Raw genomic sequence first — 16,475 nt, 5'->3', positions numbered from 1 at the left:
TAACCTCATGTGCAGCAGTCGGCTGCTCTCGGTTCTCTCTCGTGCTTCATCGGCATTCCTGGGCAATTCAGTGCGCGCGCCCTCAAGTCCAGCTTCAGCAGCAGCACGCGCACCTCAGGCGACAGGATCGCGCATCTGCAGAGCCCGACACGTTTCTAAATAACACCGGAATAACGCCATGAGATTACATCGTCTTTGATGGAGGTGATGTTTTGGTAGGAACCTCTATCGTAAGATGCTGTGGTGTTGTGCGAGGATCCTGAACACCACAATGAAGCTGCTATTTTTGGTGGCACTCTTATGGCGCGGGGCATTGTGCGGATCTCCGAGCGTCCAGATTGGTAGGATTTTTATATCTGTCGTCGCCCGATCGTTGTCATCCTCACCTTTCCTGTTCCAGCGTGTATTAAAGCTCGTCTTTTACCCGTTCAAACCTTTCCTTTTCATTGTCTTTTCGTGTCTTCTTTATTGGCCCGTGGGCCTCTCTCATCTCCATCCTCTTTATACTGCTGTCAGTAACGCCAGGCCTCGTGATTGCACGGCTGCTGCTGCTGCAGTGTTCTAATTGAGTTAATACGTTCATCATTTAAATAGTAAACTAAATAGATCAAAAAATAAAAGGAATTATATGCGTCCCAAACGTCTTGCTAACAATGCAGCATTCCGTCAATCTGCAATTGCTCCTGTGTGCACAGAAGTCTTAATGGTGCTGTCATAGGGACAAGTGAAGATCTAAGCTCACTGAAACGCAGCACATGAGACTTATTTCCTGAACTGCATTTCTTGTTGGACCTATATCCATCAAGCCCTTAGTGGAAGTGGGTGATTTTCAGCATTTCATTAAAATGTTAGAATAAGCTATAATGAACATTACTGGTTGTTTGTGTAAAGTTTTCCATTATTACACTTAGTTAGCTTTCAAATCTACAGTATTTTATGCTATTCAGAGTTTTTCCTCCTCAGTCACATTACACTGCTTTTACATTTGAACTATAAATCTCATACTTTACACTTTACATACTTTACATTTACTTTACATACATGATACAGTGCTGGAAAATCTTTTTTAAAAAATGTTTTTTAAATATCACAGCAGCCTTTTCTCTGTGGAGTAGGTATGTTTTTCCATCTGAACTTAAAATTTTGGTTCAGCTGGATTGTTTGGCTCGTATTTAGTAAGACAAGGTTGGAGTAGACTAAAACATACATTTATATTTTGAACAAATTTAAAATTATATTTGAAACTTTTATAAGACATTGTTGTACCAATTCTGTCTTCTGAGGACTGCATAAGTCTAAAAATGTAGCTTTTCACAAAAAGCTACTTCCACACCTTGGTTAAGGTTTATTAAAATATATTAATGTAACTAAAATTCAGAAGGCTCGAATAACACGTTGCAAACAATAATTGCACTATGAGAGTATTGAAAATGTTATTGAAAATGTTACTTAAATATTTCTGGAAAATATGCAAACATTAGAAAAATATCTCTGTAATTTTTAAATTTCTGGCATTTTACAATATTATTTTTGCAAACATGAGCCTTTGGGTTAAAGGCTCATTCTTGTATCACTCTCTTCCACCCTAAAGAGGACTATGGATCACTAAGCATCACTCCAGTTCTTTTTGCCCTCAGCCCATGTAGTATGCTTCTGATGATGTCTGATTTAGGAGTGACATGGCATTAATAATGTGATAGCTATAGCAGGAGCGTGTCTAAAGAGGGGTGTTGGGTGGCAAAGGTTTTGCCAAATAACTGATTTTGTGAGACACACTACTTAAAAAATGGCAAAACACTTAGGATCTATCAATATGTTAAACGTGTTAGCTCACCATTTCCGTTACTGGTAGTCCAGAAGTCCAGCTCCCAAAGACAACAACTAACTGTGGCCATCAAGAGGGCAGTAAATTATAGGATTAAGACTGGCACTTAATGACACTTAAAGACTATATAGAGGCAATGAAAGGTATTTTCCCCAAAGTTTTTCCATTTTACTATATGACGAATTAGTCCAGCATTTCAAAGTATAAATGCTTGCAAAGATATGAACTCAAACACTGCTGATTTTGTAGTCTGGCCATTTGACAATATTTACTCTAAACCTGCAAGGGGCTCTTAAATAGAAAAAAAAATCAATTGTGAAATAAGACAAAATTATACATTTCTTAAGCAGAGGGTTTGCTGACCTATCTATAATGGGCAGCTTATCTGCCACATCAAGACAGTTCCACAAAGTCTCCAGATGCTACTGCTGATATGGGTCTGTGAATGCAATCAGGCAGAAGAGAAGTATCTTTGGGCTGATTAAGGAATGGGAGCTTTAGAAAAATGATTATATATTCTAACCTAACGGAGACAGAGAAGCAGATATTATATATGTATACTTCAAAGGATTTATATTTCATGTGCTATGATGAAAACACATGAAATATCAATAGTAATTAAAAAAAAAATTACTAATTTAAAGGGGAAGGAAGAAGAAGAAGAAGTAAAAAACACTTAAAAATCTACCAAACTGTGCTGGTGCTTCCCATAGACTAAATTGTGTTTATTCATAGGCATGAAGTCCATTTCCTTATTTAACATCAAGCAAGTAATTTATATACTTAGCAATGAATAACATGGCCCTTAGAATAATAATGTAGTCTTGCAAGACCCAGCTGCTGTGTCCACATGACAGAATTGGTAGTCTGATGCTAATAAGACACGAACCCTAAATACCTCAGCTTAACACCTAACCCCTTAACCCAACTCTAACCACAATGCCACGGCTGCCAGAGGTAAGGCGAGATCAGAGAAAGGGTATGATAACCGTCTGAATAAATGCTGAGCATAAAAGTTGAATGAAAATATAATTTTCTTAATTTTCATGTTTAAGAATTTCAGGTTATTACCTTATTACCTTCCCTGGATTTTTAAAATATTCTAACTAGTGAAATCTCAGATATTGTAATGTATTTCTTTCAAATTATAGATCTAAATTAAGAAAGGGAAATATAAATGTCATACTTTTATCTTTAATTGTTTTTAAGGTATATTCAAGAATGGCCTCAGATTCCAATGTGCCAAAATGGCCTGAAAACTATGATATATGAAGGTAAAAGCACATATGTTCAAACTTTGAACCAAAAGATTAACATTTTTAAGCAAATCACAGATAGTGAATCAGAAAATGTTCTAAAAATGTATATATTTGTAACATTAAAACAACACAGCTTTATACCAATTGAACCAACTTCCACAGGTTGGATATTACAACCTCAAAAGCAGTCTCTTTATTTTCTGTAATGTGACCAGAGGTACCACCTGCAAACTGAACCCCAAGATGCTCTCTGATGCTTTCATGAGAGTGGGAATGTGTTTGAATACTACATAGAAAGAACTTAGGCACAGGAAAAAGTGACTGCATGAATGTGTGAATGCACCATGTTGTATAAAGCTTGTTGAGTACTCAAGTACAGTAGAAAAGCACTATACAAGAACAGTGCATTTACCAATCCTACTTTATGACTAGCCTATGTAAAGACGTCACACATTACCTTATAGAGGACTCCGTGCAAATCCTTGAAGCAGCATTCTGGACAGTAATTGAGGTATGACAGCATGTATGAACATTTCCATTTCACCTGAAGTTCTGGAATGCATGACTTGATGCCAGAGACAATCGTTCTAGTAGACAAACTACACAAAGTGTAGTGGAAATATTTGTATAAAGCTACTTAAAGATGCGCCCTTATTCCCACATGATCACCACTGCAGGAACCTCTGCATGTTTGATTTGGCACATTTTTATGCCAGATGCCTGTGTTGATGCAACCCAAGGGATTTGTCACCTCCCGGGATATAACAGGGGATTGTTCACTTTGTAGGCAAATGTGTAAACAATTACACTGTGGAGCCATAATTTAAAACATAATATTTCAGAAATATAGTATATTCTATACAATTTGTAGATTATAGTGTAGAATATCAGGTATGTGTACACATACAAGTAATTTAGCTTATGTCCTTAACAGAGTAGACAAACAGACAATAGCAACATGACACAGAAAATAAAGCATATTTATATTTATATGTGCAGAGTGCAGATCCATCCATTCATTCTCTTCTGCTTATCCTTATGAGGGCCAAAGCCTATCCCAGCTACCATTGGACGAGAGGCGGGGTACATTCTGGACAGGTTGCCAGTCTGTTGCAGACCTAAGACATAGATACAGACAAAAATTCACACTCTCATTCACACCTATGTGCAATTTAGAATCACCAGTTTACCTAATACCTCTAACTGCATGCAGCATACCCGGACAGAACCCACACAAACACGGGTAAAACATGAAAACTCCACATAGAAAGGCCCCGGCCACATAGTGGAGATGAAATCCGAGCCTTCTTGCTGTAAAGCAACAGTGCTAATCACTGTGCCACAGGTATATAATGAAATAAAATCATGAAATAAATGAGGTATGGATAACTGTCAATTATGTATACAGTATGTATTTCCAGATTTGTGAATATCCAGCCCTACATTTACTGTCACATTTGCACATATTGCCAATTTACAATCACCTGTTAAAATAATCCTGCTAAGTGGGGACTGTGGCACAACAGCTGAGTAACCACAGAGAACACGCACAGACATCCAAACTCCATACAGACAGCTAGATGGGCATGAGCTAATCACCACCAACACTAACATATCCTCCTTTCTTGTGTCCAGTAGGCTAGTTTATGTGTGTTTATTCTTAGATGGAGTCAGTTATGTCTGAAGTTTAAAAAAAATTTCTAGCCTTTGTTGTCTGGCAGCTTTTGCAATCAGAATTATGATCTGAATGCAGCGTGGTAACAAACACATTTCCTTTTCCAAGATGAGCTCTATAAATTCTCTCTTGGCTACTCTTGTTCATGTGCTTCTTTTACATGTTAAGTTATTAATTTCTATGAACATTATTTCTGTTATTACAGTACATGTGTAACATAACAGCATCAAAGCTGAAAAGTAGGAGAGAGAGAAAAAAAAGGGCAGAAAATATATAAAAAGATAAAGAGAACAGAGAAGCAATAAATCGCCAAAAGCTGCAAGTTTAAGAAAAAAAACATACAAGAAAACAATCACAAACAGCACCCGGAAGAGAAAAACAAATCAACCGTCTTGTATTGTGTGTGTGTGTGTGTGTGTGTATGTTTATGTGTATGCATAAGGTTCCTGGCTCCAGAATTGCCTGTGCAGTGGGTGCATATGTTTGAGTGTATAATGCCCACTTGGAACATGTATAGTGTGTTCTATGGAGAGGTTTGTTTAAGTTGTAAGTTGGGACTTGCAACATTTTGATCGTATTTAAGCATATGTGTGTCCAGGTAACCTTAATGGAGAGATCTCGCTCCCATTTGTCAGCTGGAAGTAAAATTGAGTCATCGATTTTTAACAATAACATTTTTTGATAACAATTTAGGGATACAAAGATTTAAAAATGCTCTTGCCCATGTATGCATTTCTAAGTTCAGCTGACGGCTGTTTTCTGTACGATGGACTTGCTGATATTCAAGAAATTTACTGTTGCTGATTCCATAATTTGATAAAAGTTCTTTGAATGAAAATAAGTTTTCTCTTGAATAACATGTTCTGGACACCCATTTGGATTGTTTCAAATGGTTGTCAGTTTACATGAGGTAAAGGAAGACTTTGTTATTTTTAGAAATTCCCAGCAGGATGTCAGAGAAGTGTTTCTGCAAAGACTTTTAAGGCAGTTATGATTCTTAACTCTAGAGCTAATAAAAGGCAAATCAGAGATTTTTAATTTTCTACAGAATGCTTGTCCTAGGTCCAACCATGGGTTGTCTACTGAGCTTGATTTGATCCAATTTGAAGAACAGCAATCTACTGGCTAAGAAGTAGTGATAAAAGTTCCTCATCCAAGCTGTATATGATATCTTACCGAGTCCTTATACCGCTGCTTGCACCATGACCAGCTGCTGATGGTAGCTGGTGAAAGCATCTCCTCGGTGATAACAGCAAGTAAGCAACAACCTAATGCTCACAATCCAGCACACATTGCAGAAACATCTTTGTGCCCAGATATTGTGATAATGTCAGAGGCCTCAAGACAGATAGCTCTGATAGAATTGATGGTTCCTTGGAGACTGCATAGAGGGCATTTGGAAGGTAGCTGGCCAAATGCCAGGGTTTTCTGGAAGAGTGTTGGAGGGTTAGCAAACATGCCCTGTGGGTTAGCAAGCATGCCCTGTGGAAGTAGGCTGCAGAGGCGTCACCGGCCAGTCTCTCCACAGAGCGTACACACTGCTAAGCTTCCAGGTGCTTGTGGATTGAGAGGGGTGATCCATGGCCAAATGCTGCTGCAGCTAGGGCATGATCAACCTCGGCTGGGTCACCTGGGTGAGGGTGTAAGATGTTGTAAGATCCTAACACCTAATGAACCCAGGATACATCACTAATGATCAGTGTTGGGACTAACGCGTTATTAAGTAACGCGTTACAGTAACTACGTTATTATTGTGGTAACGAGCACGGTAACTAGTTATTATGCCAAAACCGGGAACGTGTTACTCGTTACTGGGATTTAGATAGGCTCGTTATTCGTTACTTCGTGTGGTGGCTATCGCGGAGCTTCCACAGATTCAATAACATTAGCAAGTGGTGGAAGCCAGCAGGTGGATGAAGGAAAAGGGAGGCAAGAGGAGAGACCCGAAGCGGCCGCTGGTCCGAGAGTGTCAGGTGAACTGAACTTCAGGTAAGAAGTTATAACCTGCAGTCCATCTGGGTCAGATATGAACCAAGTTTAGTTGGAGTTTATTTTTGTTATGCTGACTTTTTCGTACTGCGTGCTAGCTAGCATGACGGAGTTTCTATACAGCTGGGTGGGTGCTATGTTACTGATGTTGAACTTTATTTTGTTCATAAGGTTAATTATTAGAGTTGCCAACCGTCCCGTAAAAAACGGAATCGTGCGTTTCTTATTGAGGTGAAAAGGAATGCAGTTTGTCCCGGACTTCAGCTACAATAAAAAAGACACAAAGCTGGAGTTATTCTGTGTTTACACTGCACAGCTGCCTCTTCTTCTCTCATCCTCTCCCCCTCCCTCTCCTGTTGCTACTTTAATCATGAAACTGATCAATGATCAGCTGATCGGCTTTTCTCTCTTGTTTATTTATCGCCCACTTTGCGCCATGAAAGAGGAAACCAGCGGATGTCGCGCTAAACAACAACAGCACTTTTAAGCTTGATCAGCTGTTGTTAGAATTTATTTAATATTAATTTCTAGTATCAGCTGATGTTGGCTGGAGCCACAGCTGTAAAGCTGCTGGTCATGATATCGGTTTGGTTATGTGATGAGAGGGAAACATGAAGATGAAACCAGGAGATGTCCTTACTGAATCATCAGAGCTGTGATGGAGAAACAGGTTTACCTTTTAGGTGACATGAATGAGTTGAAGGGAAGTTATGAACTGTTTCTGAGAGACAAATAACACCAGGATCCTTTTTTAGGTAGCTGACAGGTGGTAACTGTGCAGGGGCGGATCTAGCAAAGTGTTGCCAGGGGTCCATGTAGGGCATTAAAAGGGAGAGGGGGGCACAAGGAAATACTTTCTTATTCTCATTTAAAATGTCTCACTTTTAAAAAAATAATTATCTGAGTCTTGCAACAAACAATTGATAGATTGATACATATAAACCATCAGAACAGTGTACATCACTGTCACAACAGTGTTTATTTTCATTCAAAGGCTTTATGATTTTTCCTATAATGGTGGGCCGGTCTCTAGTCAAAATGCCCGGGACGATTTTTTTGTCCCAGTCCAGCCCTGTATGCAGCTCATCTGCAGTCTGGTGTTACCTACATCTTCCTATTCAGAAGGCAGAATTTCCGAGTTCTGAGTACAATCGAAAGCACCGCGACTGCAGTTTTTGTGTTGGATGTAAAAAGCAGGCTAGGATAGAATCAGGTGGAAATGTGCACATTATTTTTTCCTTTCTATTGGTAGGTGGCACAGTGCACTTGTGGCAAGTAAGCAAGCTAGAAGACTGGCAATCTTGCTGGGTATCCAGTTACGGAAGCAACAGATTAGCAAGAGAATTCTGAGTAAAACCAAAGTTACTTTCCCTAGTAACTAGTTACTCTGAAAGTAACGAGTAACTTGAAGTAACTAAGTTACTTTTGATAGAAGTAACTAGTAATGTAACTAAGTTACTAATTTAAAGTAACTTACCCAACACTGCTAATGATGCATCCCAGCACATCCATTGGATGTGCATACATTTCTGAAATTTCTGATTTATACTTGCATTTCAAATTATAAAAATGATTCATTAGAGACATCATAGTAAACAAAATCACATTTTACCCACTCCGATGTTATGTTTTTTGTGTGCTTTTAGACCAGTTGTGGTAATACAGTATGTGGAAAAGAAAAAAATAACTTCAGACATGTGAGGTTGTGCTGAAAGGAATGTTGCCAAAGAAGACAAGGTAAACCATTGTTAAAGGTGAAATACCGCAGAGAGCTACAGTATGTGTTATAAATCTACCTTCCACATCTGCTACAGTCTTACTAATGGTAATGTTTATGTTTCTTTTAATTAACATCACTCTGCCTTTTTGTTTTGAGTTGTAACAGGACAAATGTGAGTGAACTGTGGAGTGGTGAATGTATGTACCGATTTTTTGGACATATGTCCTTTAGAGAGACAATGTCTGCCTGAGATAGATATCTCTGTCTCAGGCAGACTCTAGCTCAGAATTACTGATTAGTATTTCTATTGCTGTTCCTAAACCCAGACAACCGGGGAGTTCTGGGTCAGGAAGGGTTCCCAATGTAAAATATTTACCAAATCAAACATGCTGATAAATAATAAGATTTCCATATGGGATTGGCCAGCGCTTGGCTTAATGCATAGGTTGTCAGACAAGAGAGAGAGAGAGAGAGAGAAGGATTCTGAAGTAAGCTAGCTGAAGTGGTAGAAAGTTTCCCCATGTGGAAAAGACTGGTGATTGGAGCAGACTTCAGTGGACATGTAGGTAAATGGAAGAAAGGTGATGAGGAGGTGTCAGGTAGGTATGAAGTTTATGAGAGAAATGCAGAACATTTGAACTAATATAGAACAAACAAACAAAAAAGTAAATAACTCAATAAATATGAAAAAGGAGAGCCTAAACTGCTGAGATTCCACATTACATTATAAAAACATTTTGACGAATATAAAATTTAGCAATTGTTAATGAAGGATTGCAATTTCTTTGTTGTTGTTTTTTAAGACATAAAGTGGTAAAAATGTCCCTATCTCAACATTTTTGTAGCTAGAAAACCTGTTTCTCCACTTAGTTTTGTTTTTCTTTATGATCACGACCTTTTCTGTCTCTGTTTTTCTCAGGTGGTTTATTTCCCAGAGGCGCAGATCAGGAGTACAGTGCATTCCGAGTTGGCATGGTTCAGTTTGGGATGGCAGATTTCAGGCTAACTCCACACATAGATAACCTGGAGGTGGCTAACAGCTTTGCTGTTACTAACTGCTGTAAGTATTGATCTCTTCATTTTTAAACAAACAAAAAAAAAAAAAGAATTATTTTTATTGGGTCATTATTTAAAAGTCTAGAATAATACTTGAAATTTAAAAAAATACAAACATGGCAATATGTAGCAATAGTTGTGCAGTGTGCTGTGGCTGTTCATCCTAACCCTAAACCCTTCAATTCAGTTTTATTTATATAGCACTAAATCACAACAGAGAAACAATACAGAGAAAACAGAGAAAACCCCAACAATCAGATGACTGACAATGAACAAGAGCTATGGTGATACTGGGAAGCAAAAAACCCTTGTTAACAGGAAGAAATCTCCTGGAAGCTGAAGGCTCTGCCTCTCATTCTACTTTTAAATATCCTAGGAACCACAGTATGCCCACAGTCTGAGAGCAAAGTGCTCTATTTGAGTGATACGGTACAGTAAGGTCTTTAAGATAGGATAGGGCCTGATTATTCAAGACCTTCCATGTGAGAGGAATGATTTTACATTTGATTCTGGATTTAACAGGGAGACACTGAAGTGAAGCCAGTATTGGGAAAATATGCTCTGTCTTTCAGCATTTTGGATTAACTGAAGGCTTTTCAGGGAGTTTGTAGGACGTCCTGATAATAATGACTTACAGTAGTCCAACCTAGGATGAATAAATGCATGAACTGGTTTTTCAGCACTCTTACAGGATGTTTTGAATTTTAGAGATATTGTGCAAATGGGACAAAGCAGTGCTACATATTTGTTAATATGGACATTGAAGGACATGTCCATGATTCTGTAGTTTAACTTATTGCTGTGTGTTATCTGGTTTCATGGATAGAAAAAAATTGTGTCCTCTGCAAGGCAGTGGGAAATGTTTTCTATGCCTTCTAATGATTCTGCCTAATGCAAACATATTATGAAACACAATTGGTCCTAGCATGGAACCCTGTGGAACTCCATAATTAACTCTTCATTTACATAAAAATTGAAGTGTATTAGATAGATGCCATTTAAACCATTGCAGTGCAGTACCTCTAATACCTACAACATTCTCTAATGATAAAATATTGTAGGAATATAAGAAGATTATTTGTATTCTTCACTAAAGCTGTTTCGGTACTGTGACATGCTGTGAAACCTGAAAGCTGATACACAGGAATTTGAAACTGCAATTCTCCCACGGCCCTCAGTGTACACTAAAACAATATAAACATAAAAATAAAATGCAAGTCTTATGTACAACACAATACAATTTTACATAAACAACAATGTCCAACACAATCAGAGTGCTTTCAGGAAAGAGTTTGTGTGCAAGTGGGGGTGGGGCAGTCAGTGAAAAGGCGTTGGTAGAGGTCTGGGGGGGCTCAGAGGAAAGAGGTGAATGCAGGTCTGGAGTTCGTGTGTGTGAGAGTTGCGAGGGACAGAGCAGGGAGTGAATTCAGCATCCTAACAGCCTGATGAACGAAGCTGTCTCTCAGTCTGCTGGTTCTGGCCCAGAAGCTCTTCAGTCTCTTTTACGATGGCAGCAAACTGAAGAAGCTGTTGGATGAATAAGTGGAGTCACCTGTAATGCAGAGGGCTTTCAGGTGAAGCGGGTGCAGTAGATGTCCTGGAGGGAGGGAAGAGAAGTGCCCACAATCCTCTCCGCTGCTCTCACTACTCGTTACTTTGCAGTGCAGGAGCCATACCACACAGTGATGCTGCTCTCAGTGGTGCCTCTGTAGAAGGTGCTCGCAATGGGGGATGAGGCTCTTGCTCTCCAGTTTGCGGAGGAAGTAGAGTTGCTGTTGGACTTTACTGACAAGTGATGCTGTGTTTTTTGAACAAGAGAAATCTTCTGAGATGTGCACACCCAGGAACTTGGTGCTGCTTACCCTCTCCACAGCAGCACCATTGATGGTTAGTGGGGTGTGCAGGGTGTGATGATCTCCTTAGTCTTCTCCACATTCAGGGCATATTGTTGTCACTGCACCACTCAGCCAGATGGTTAACTTCACTCGTGTAGTAGGGCTCATCATTGTTGCTGATGTGACCTACCACAGTTGTGTCATCTGCAAATTTGATGAAGATGTTGGAGCTGTGTGATGGCGTGCTGTCGTGGGTCAGCAGACTGAAGAGAAGGGGATTCAGCACATATCCTTGGGGAGCCCCCGTATTCAGTGTTCTTGTGTTGGAGGTGTTGCAGCCGACATGTACTGTCTGCGGTCTTCCTGTCAGGAAATCCAGCAGCCAGTTACAAAGCGAGTTCCTGATCCCCAGCAGATCCAGTTTGTGAATGAGTTGCTGGGGAATGATCGTGTTGAATGCTGAACTGAAGTCTATGAACAGCATTCTGACGCATGAGTCTCTAGTGTCCAGATGTGTGAGGGCTGAGTGAAGGGCAGTTGAGAATGCATCATCGGTCAAGTGGTTTGACCGGTATATGAACTGAAATGGATCCAGTTTGGGGGAAGAGATGTTTTAAATGGATGCATGACTAACTGTTCAAAGCACTTGAGGGTGAGTGTGACCGGATGGTAGTTCTTAAAGCAGGAGGGAGGAGACTTCCTTGGTACAGGAATGATGGTGGAGGCTTTGAGGCATGTGGGAACGACAGCCTGGCTCAGTGATGTATTAAAGATGTCTGTGAAGACATCTGTGAGTTCTGCAGCACAGTCCCTCTGTGCTCGTCCAGCTTTGCGAAATCCATCCATCCATCCATTCGCTTCCGCTTATCCTTTGCGAAATCCTCCTGGAGTATTGCCTTTTCACTTCTCTAATGCAGGTTTGCCCTTGCTGTTCTTAGGCTCACCTAATCCCCAGCTCTGAAGACTGCATTTCTCTCCCTCAGAAGCCTGTAGACCTCACCTGTGAGCCATGGTTTCTGATTGGCCTGGATAGTGATAGTCCTGGTCTCTGTGAAATCATCGATGCACTCTGAGATATAGGAAATGACAGTTTCTGATTATTCCTGCAGGTCTGTGGTGTTGTCACGTGTGGCGGCCTGTTTAAAGACCTCCCAGTCTGTGGTGGAAAAACAGTCTTCCATTGTCTCTGAGACCACATATGTACCTGCTTACAAACTGGTTTGGTGACTTTGACCAGGGGCTTGTATGCTGGAATTAGCATAACAGTTATGCCAATTCCAGGTAGGCATTCAATTCAGTTCAGTTTTATATATATAGCACCAAATTGAGGCGACTGTGGTTCAGGGGGTTGGGAAGCTCATCTGTAACTGGAAGGTTGCCAGTTCGATCCCCCAGCTCTTGCTGTCCTGGTCATTGTGTTGTTGGGCAAGACACTTTACCCTACCACCTACTGGTGTTGGCCAGAGGGGCCAGTGGCACGCTTCTGTCAGTCTGCCCCAGTTGTACAACGAGTGTGTGAATGTGAGAGTGAATGAATAGTGGAATTGTAAAGCACTTTGGGTGCCTAGAACCGTGCTGTATAAATGCAATCCATTATTATTATTAAATCACAACAACAGTCGCCTCAAGGCGCTTTATATTGTAAGGTAGACCCTATAATAATGCATACAGAGAAAAACCCAATCATACGACCCCCCCCCATGAGCAAGCACTTTGGTGACAGTGGGAAGGAAAAACTCCTCTTTAACAGGAAGAAACATCCAGCAGAAGCAGGCTCAGGGAGGGGCGGGGCCATCTGCTGTGACCAGTTGGGGTGAGAGAAGGAAGACAGAATAGAAAACAGGCACCAAGGTGGTGGAGGGGGAGGGCTTTGTAATCTCCTCTCTGAGTGGTGAAAACATTGTCCAAAATGGGTTTTTTTCCCCCCTGTGTAGGAAATTTAATGCAGATGTTCCTCTGCAGATGATCAGTTAGTTGTTTTATAGCTACTCTTTCAGAATTTTTTTAAATAAAGGGAAGTTGGAGATTCACCTATAACTAACGAGCTAAGCTCAGGTGATGATGTTTTAGATAGCGTTTAACATTGACAGCTTGAAGGCCTGTTGCTGATTATTTAGAGATAGGCTGATCATATTTAAGACTGAAGCATCAATTAATTGTAGGGTTTCTTTGAGCAGTCTTGTAGAAACGGGATCTAAAAGACACATTAATGATTTGGTGGAAATAAATAATGAAGTTAATTCAAGATGGAGACCATGTCTATATTGGGTCCCTCAGTCCATGACCAATTCTAGATATCTATATGACGTCCAAACAAGTTTCACAATTTGGACACCTAAACATGACCCAACTTGGATGATAATATGTTGATCAACATTTGAACTTTGGATTGGGTAATATTTTTGGACATCATGTTGACGTCTATGACAATTGCAGGAAATTTGCATGATTAATAAATGTAATTTTTTAAATTTACAAATATTAACATTGATTTTGTCAACATGATACAAATGAATATGGATTATGTATAAACAAATATAATTTATTATGTGTCAGCCTATTGATTTCTTCACTACACGTGGGTAATTCTTTTTGTTATTTTGCATTTTTCTGTTTTTCTTTAACTGGTTTATTTATTTTAGTATATCAACTTATTTGTTTGTAACAAGGTTAAAAATGTCATTTATTAAAATCTGTTGATATATTAAAAACAATGAAATCCATTTTAAAATGTAAAATAATAATGGTTAAAGTATTTTTGAAATTGAAAGTGCATTTGCATTGTATATAGTTAATTTTTAAGGTTGAGAGAAGGTGGGAGAAGTTGTGATGGAAAGTAAGAGAGGTTTGTGGTTTTTCTGCTGGTTTATAAAAATTATCTCTAAAATGAGTCAAAGTTTGACTTTGAAAAGACATCCACAACAACCATATTTGGACTATAAATAGCCCGTACACCGTGGCCGTACCGCTGACAACAACATACTTTCAGCAGAGTTTGGGAAAAAAAAGATGTTGCCTGGTGTTATAAAACAACCCCTTCAGTGGACCAAATTTGGAAAATGATTTATGAAAGACGTCACGCCGACGTCACTTTCCACAGTGGGATACTTAATACCAATTCTCTCATTCAGAATAATTCACCTTCCTGCAGCCACACAGCTGGATCATGTATGCTGACACAAAATACATACATTTTTTCTCAACAGATGATTGGAACTGGCATTTTAATTTTCTTCTCTGAAGTGTAATTGGTTATAGCTTATTACACCTGGCCTCTTATACTGTTTTATGCAGCTTATAGAAACTTAGCACTGTCTATATCAGATATAAAGCCCTCTAGCTTTTAATTGGACAGAAGCACTTCTTTTTTAAAATTTTTTGTGTTGCTTTGTTTTAGAAATATTTTATTTTACTTGTTATTGTGAACCACAGAATTTCCACTCCTATTGTAACTACTGTGCTTATTAATGTACCCTAATTTAAAAAACTGTTCTTCAATGTGATTAAATATAAGTGTGCGTTTAGTGTTTATTTGGGATAAAGGCACTGGGACACTTAATGAGTGCAAATATTCTTCCCAGGTCCTGTGAACTCACTGTTTAATTTGTACAATCTTTCTCTTCTTCTCTCTTTCCTAGTTTGTTCCCAGTTCTCTCGGGGTGTCTATGCCATTTTTGGCTTCTATGACAAGAAATCGGTCAACACCATCACATCCTTTTGTGAGACACTTCATGTCTCCTTCATTACACCTTCTTTCCCAGCAGAAGGAATGAATCAGTTTGTTCTCCAAATGAGGCCGGACATCAAGGGGCCACTAGTTTCATTAGTGGAATACTACAAATGGGAAAAGTTTGCCTATCTGTATGACAGTGATCGAGGTAAGGAAATTCTCATTATTTATCGCATAAATATTGCTAGTGCTTAATTTTGAAGATAAGATACTGAAATAATTGTAAATACAGAAAATGTTAAGCAAATGCAGAAACTTGCTACAGTTATAGAAAGCACAGCAAGGCAGAGAAATATGCTTCATATAAATAGAAAAGAATGAGATAGAGATTTGTTCTACAAATGTATAAGTTAATGAATTATTAATTATTAATAATGAGACTCTGTGTGTGTAGGTCTTTCGACTCTTCAGGTAATACTGGACACTGCAGCAGAGAAAAAATGGGTCGTCACTGCAATAAATGTAGGAAACCTGAAAGATGAGAGAAAGGATGAAGCCTACCGGTCCCTGTTTCAGGTACTGGTATTCTGCTCTTATATTGGAATGCAAGAGAGAGACGGAGAAAATCAAATTTTAGACACAAATTTAAAGTTTTGGTCATAACAGCTTTTTCATCAGTTTAGGCTGCTAACCAGCATTTTCAACAGTGTCTTCTGTTATGTTATTTATTCTTTGGCAAGCACATGCACTGCAGTTGGCCTGATGTGAAAATCCTGACTATGTCATAGTAATTTAGCAAATGACACAGTCCAAAATATTTAAGTTATTTTGGTTAGATTATAACAAACAAGCTTCTCTTTCCTTTTTTTTTCTCTTAAAATGAGTTGGAGAATTGTTCCAAGAATTCAGTCTTTTTATTTTTTGTTCACAGTTCAGTGGATAAATGTTGAAATAACTCCATATGGTTTTTTCAGTTATTTTATTTAAACCATGTTCACAATTCTCAAAAAAGTGTTTTTACAAAACAAGTCTTTTTTTCACCAGCACTCAGTCCAACTATTTGACATGAAAATAAAATAGTCACATTAATCCAGCTATATGAAAACATTTTATCAATATCTAAAAAGCAAAATGTCCTCATATAGTGCTGAGCATCTGAGCATTTTATTTCCTAACTACTAACATTCACACTCCAGTGAATGCATCAGAAAGCAACTTGTAGTTAGTATGTCACCCAAGGATATTTGGCACGCAGACTGGAGTAGCCAGGGATCAGAACACCAACCTTCTTATTAGTTGATGGCCTGGGCATCCTTCTGAGCTACAGCCACCTCTTCCTCTTGGTGAAGGACCCTCCATTCATCATATACAACCCTCTTCTGGAATGATGATTTTTCCAGAAAAAAAACCATCTTTATTATGTACAATAAATAGTAGCGGAAGCAG

At 39.0% G+C, this 16,475-nt stretch overlaps 1 protein-coding gene across 1 annotated transcript in view; it reads left to right on the top strand.

Moving 5' to 3' along the window:
• The first annotated feature begins 47 nt into the window (after window positions 1-47).
• Window positions 48-16,475, top strand: part of LOC120716596 (glutamate receptor 2-like) — a 61,438-nt gene continuing 45,010 nt past the window's right edge. The window contains exons 1-4 of the mRNA XM_040004133.1: window positions 48-341; window positions 9,388-9,528; window positions 14,998-15,237; window positions 15,484-15,605. Of these exons, the coding sequence (XP_039860067.1) occupies window positions 236-341; window positions 9,388-9,528; window positions 14,998-15,237; window positions 15,484-15,605 (609 nt within the window). The 5' untranslated portion in view covers window positions 48-235. The remainder of the gene's footprint in view (window positions 342-9,387; window positions 9,529-14,997; window positions 15,238-15,483; window positions 15,606-16,475) is intronic.

The sequence above is a fragment of the Simochromis diagramma genome, unplaced genomic scaffold (genome assembly GCF_900408965.1).
Source record: "Simochromis diagramma unplaced genomic scaffold, fSimDia1.1 OVJJ01000565.1, whole genome shotgun sequence".
Lineage (NCBI taxonomy): Eukaryota > Metazoa > Chordata > Actinopteri > Cichliformes > Cichlidae > Simochromis > Simochromis diagramma.
The sequence above is the reverse complement of the archived record's forward strand: the minus strand, read 5'-3'. Positions and strand labels throughout refer to the sequence as shown.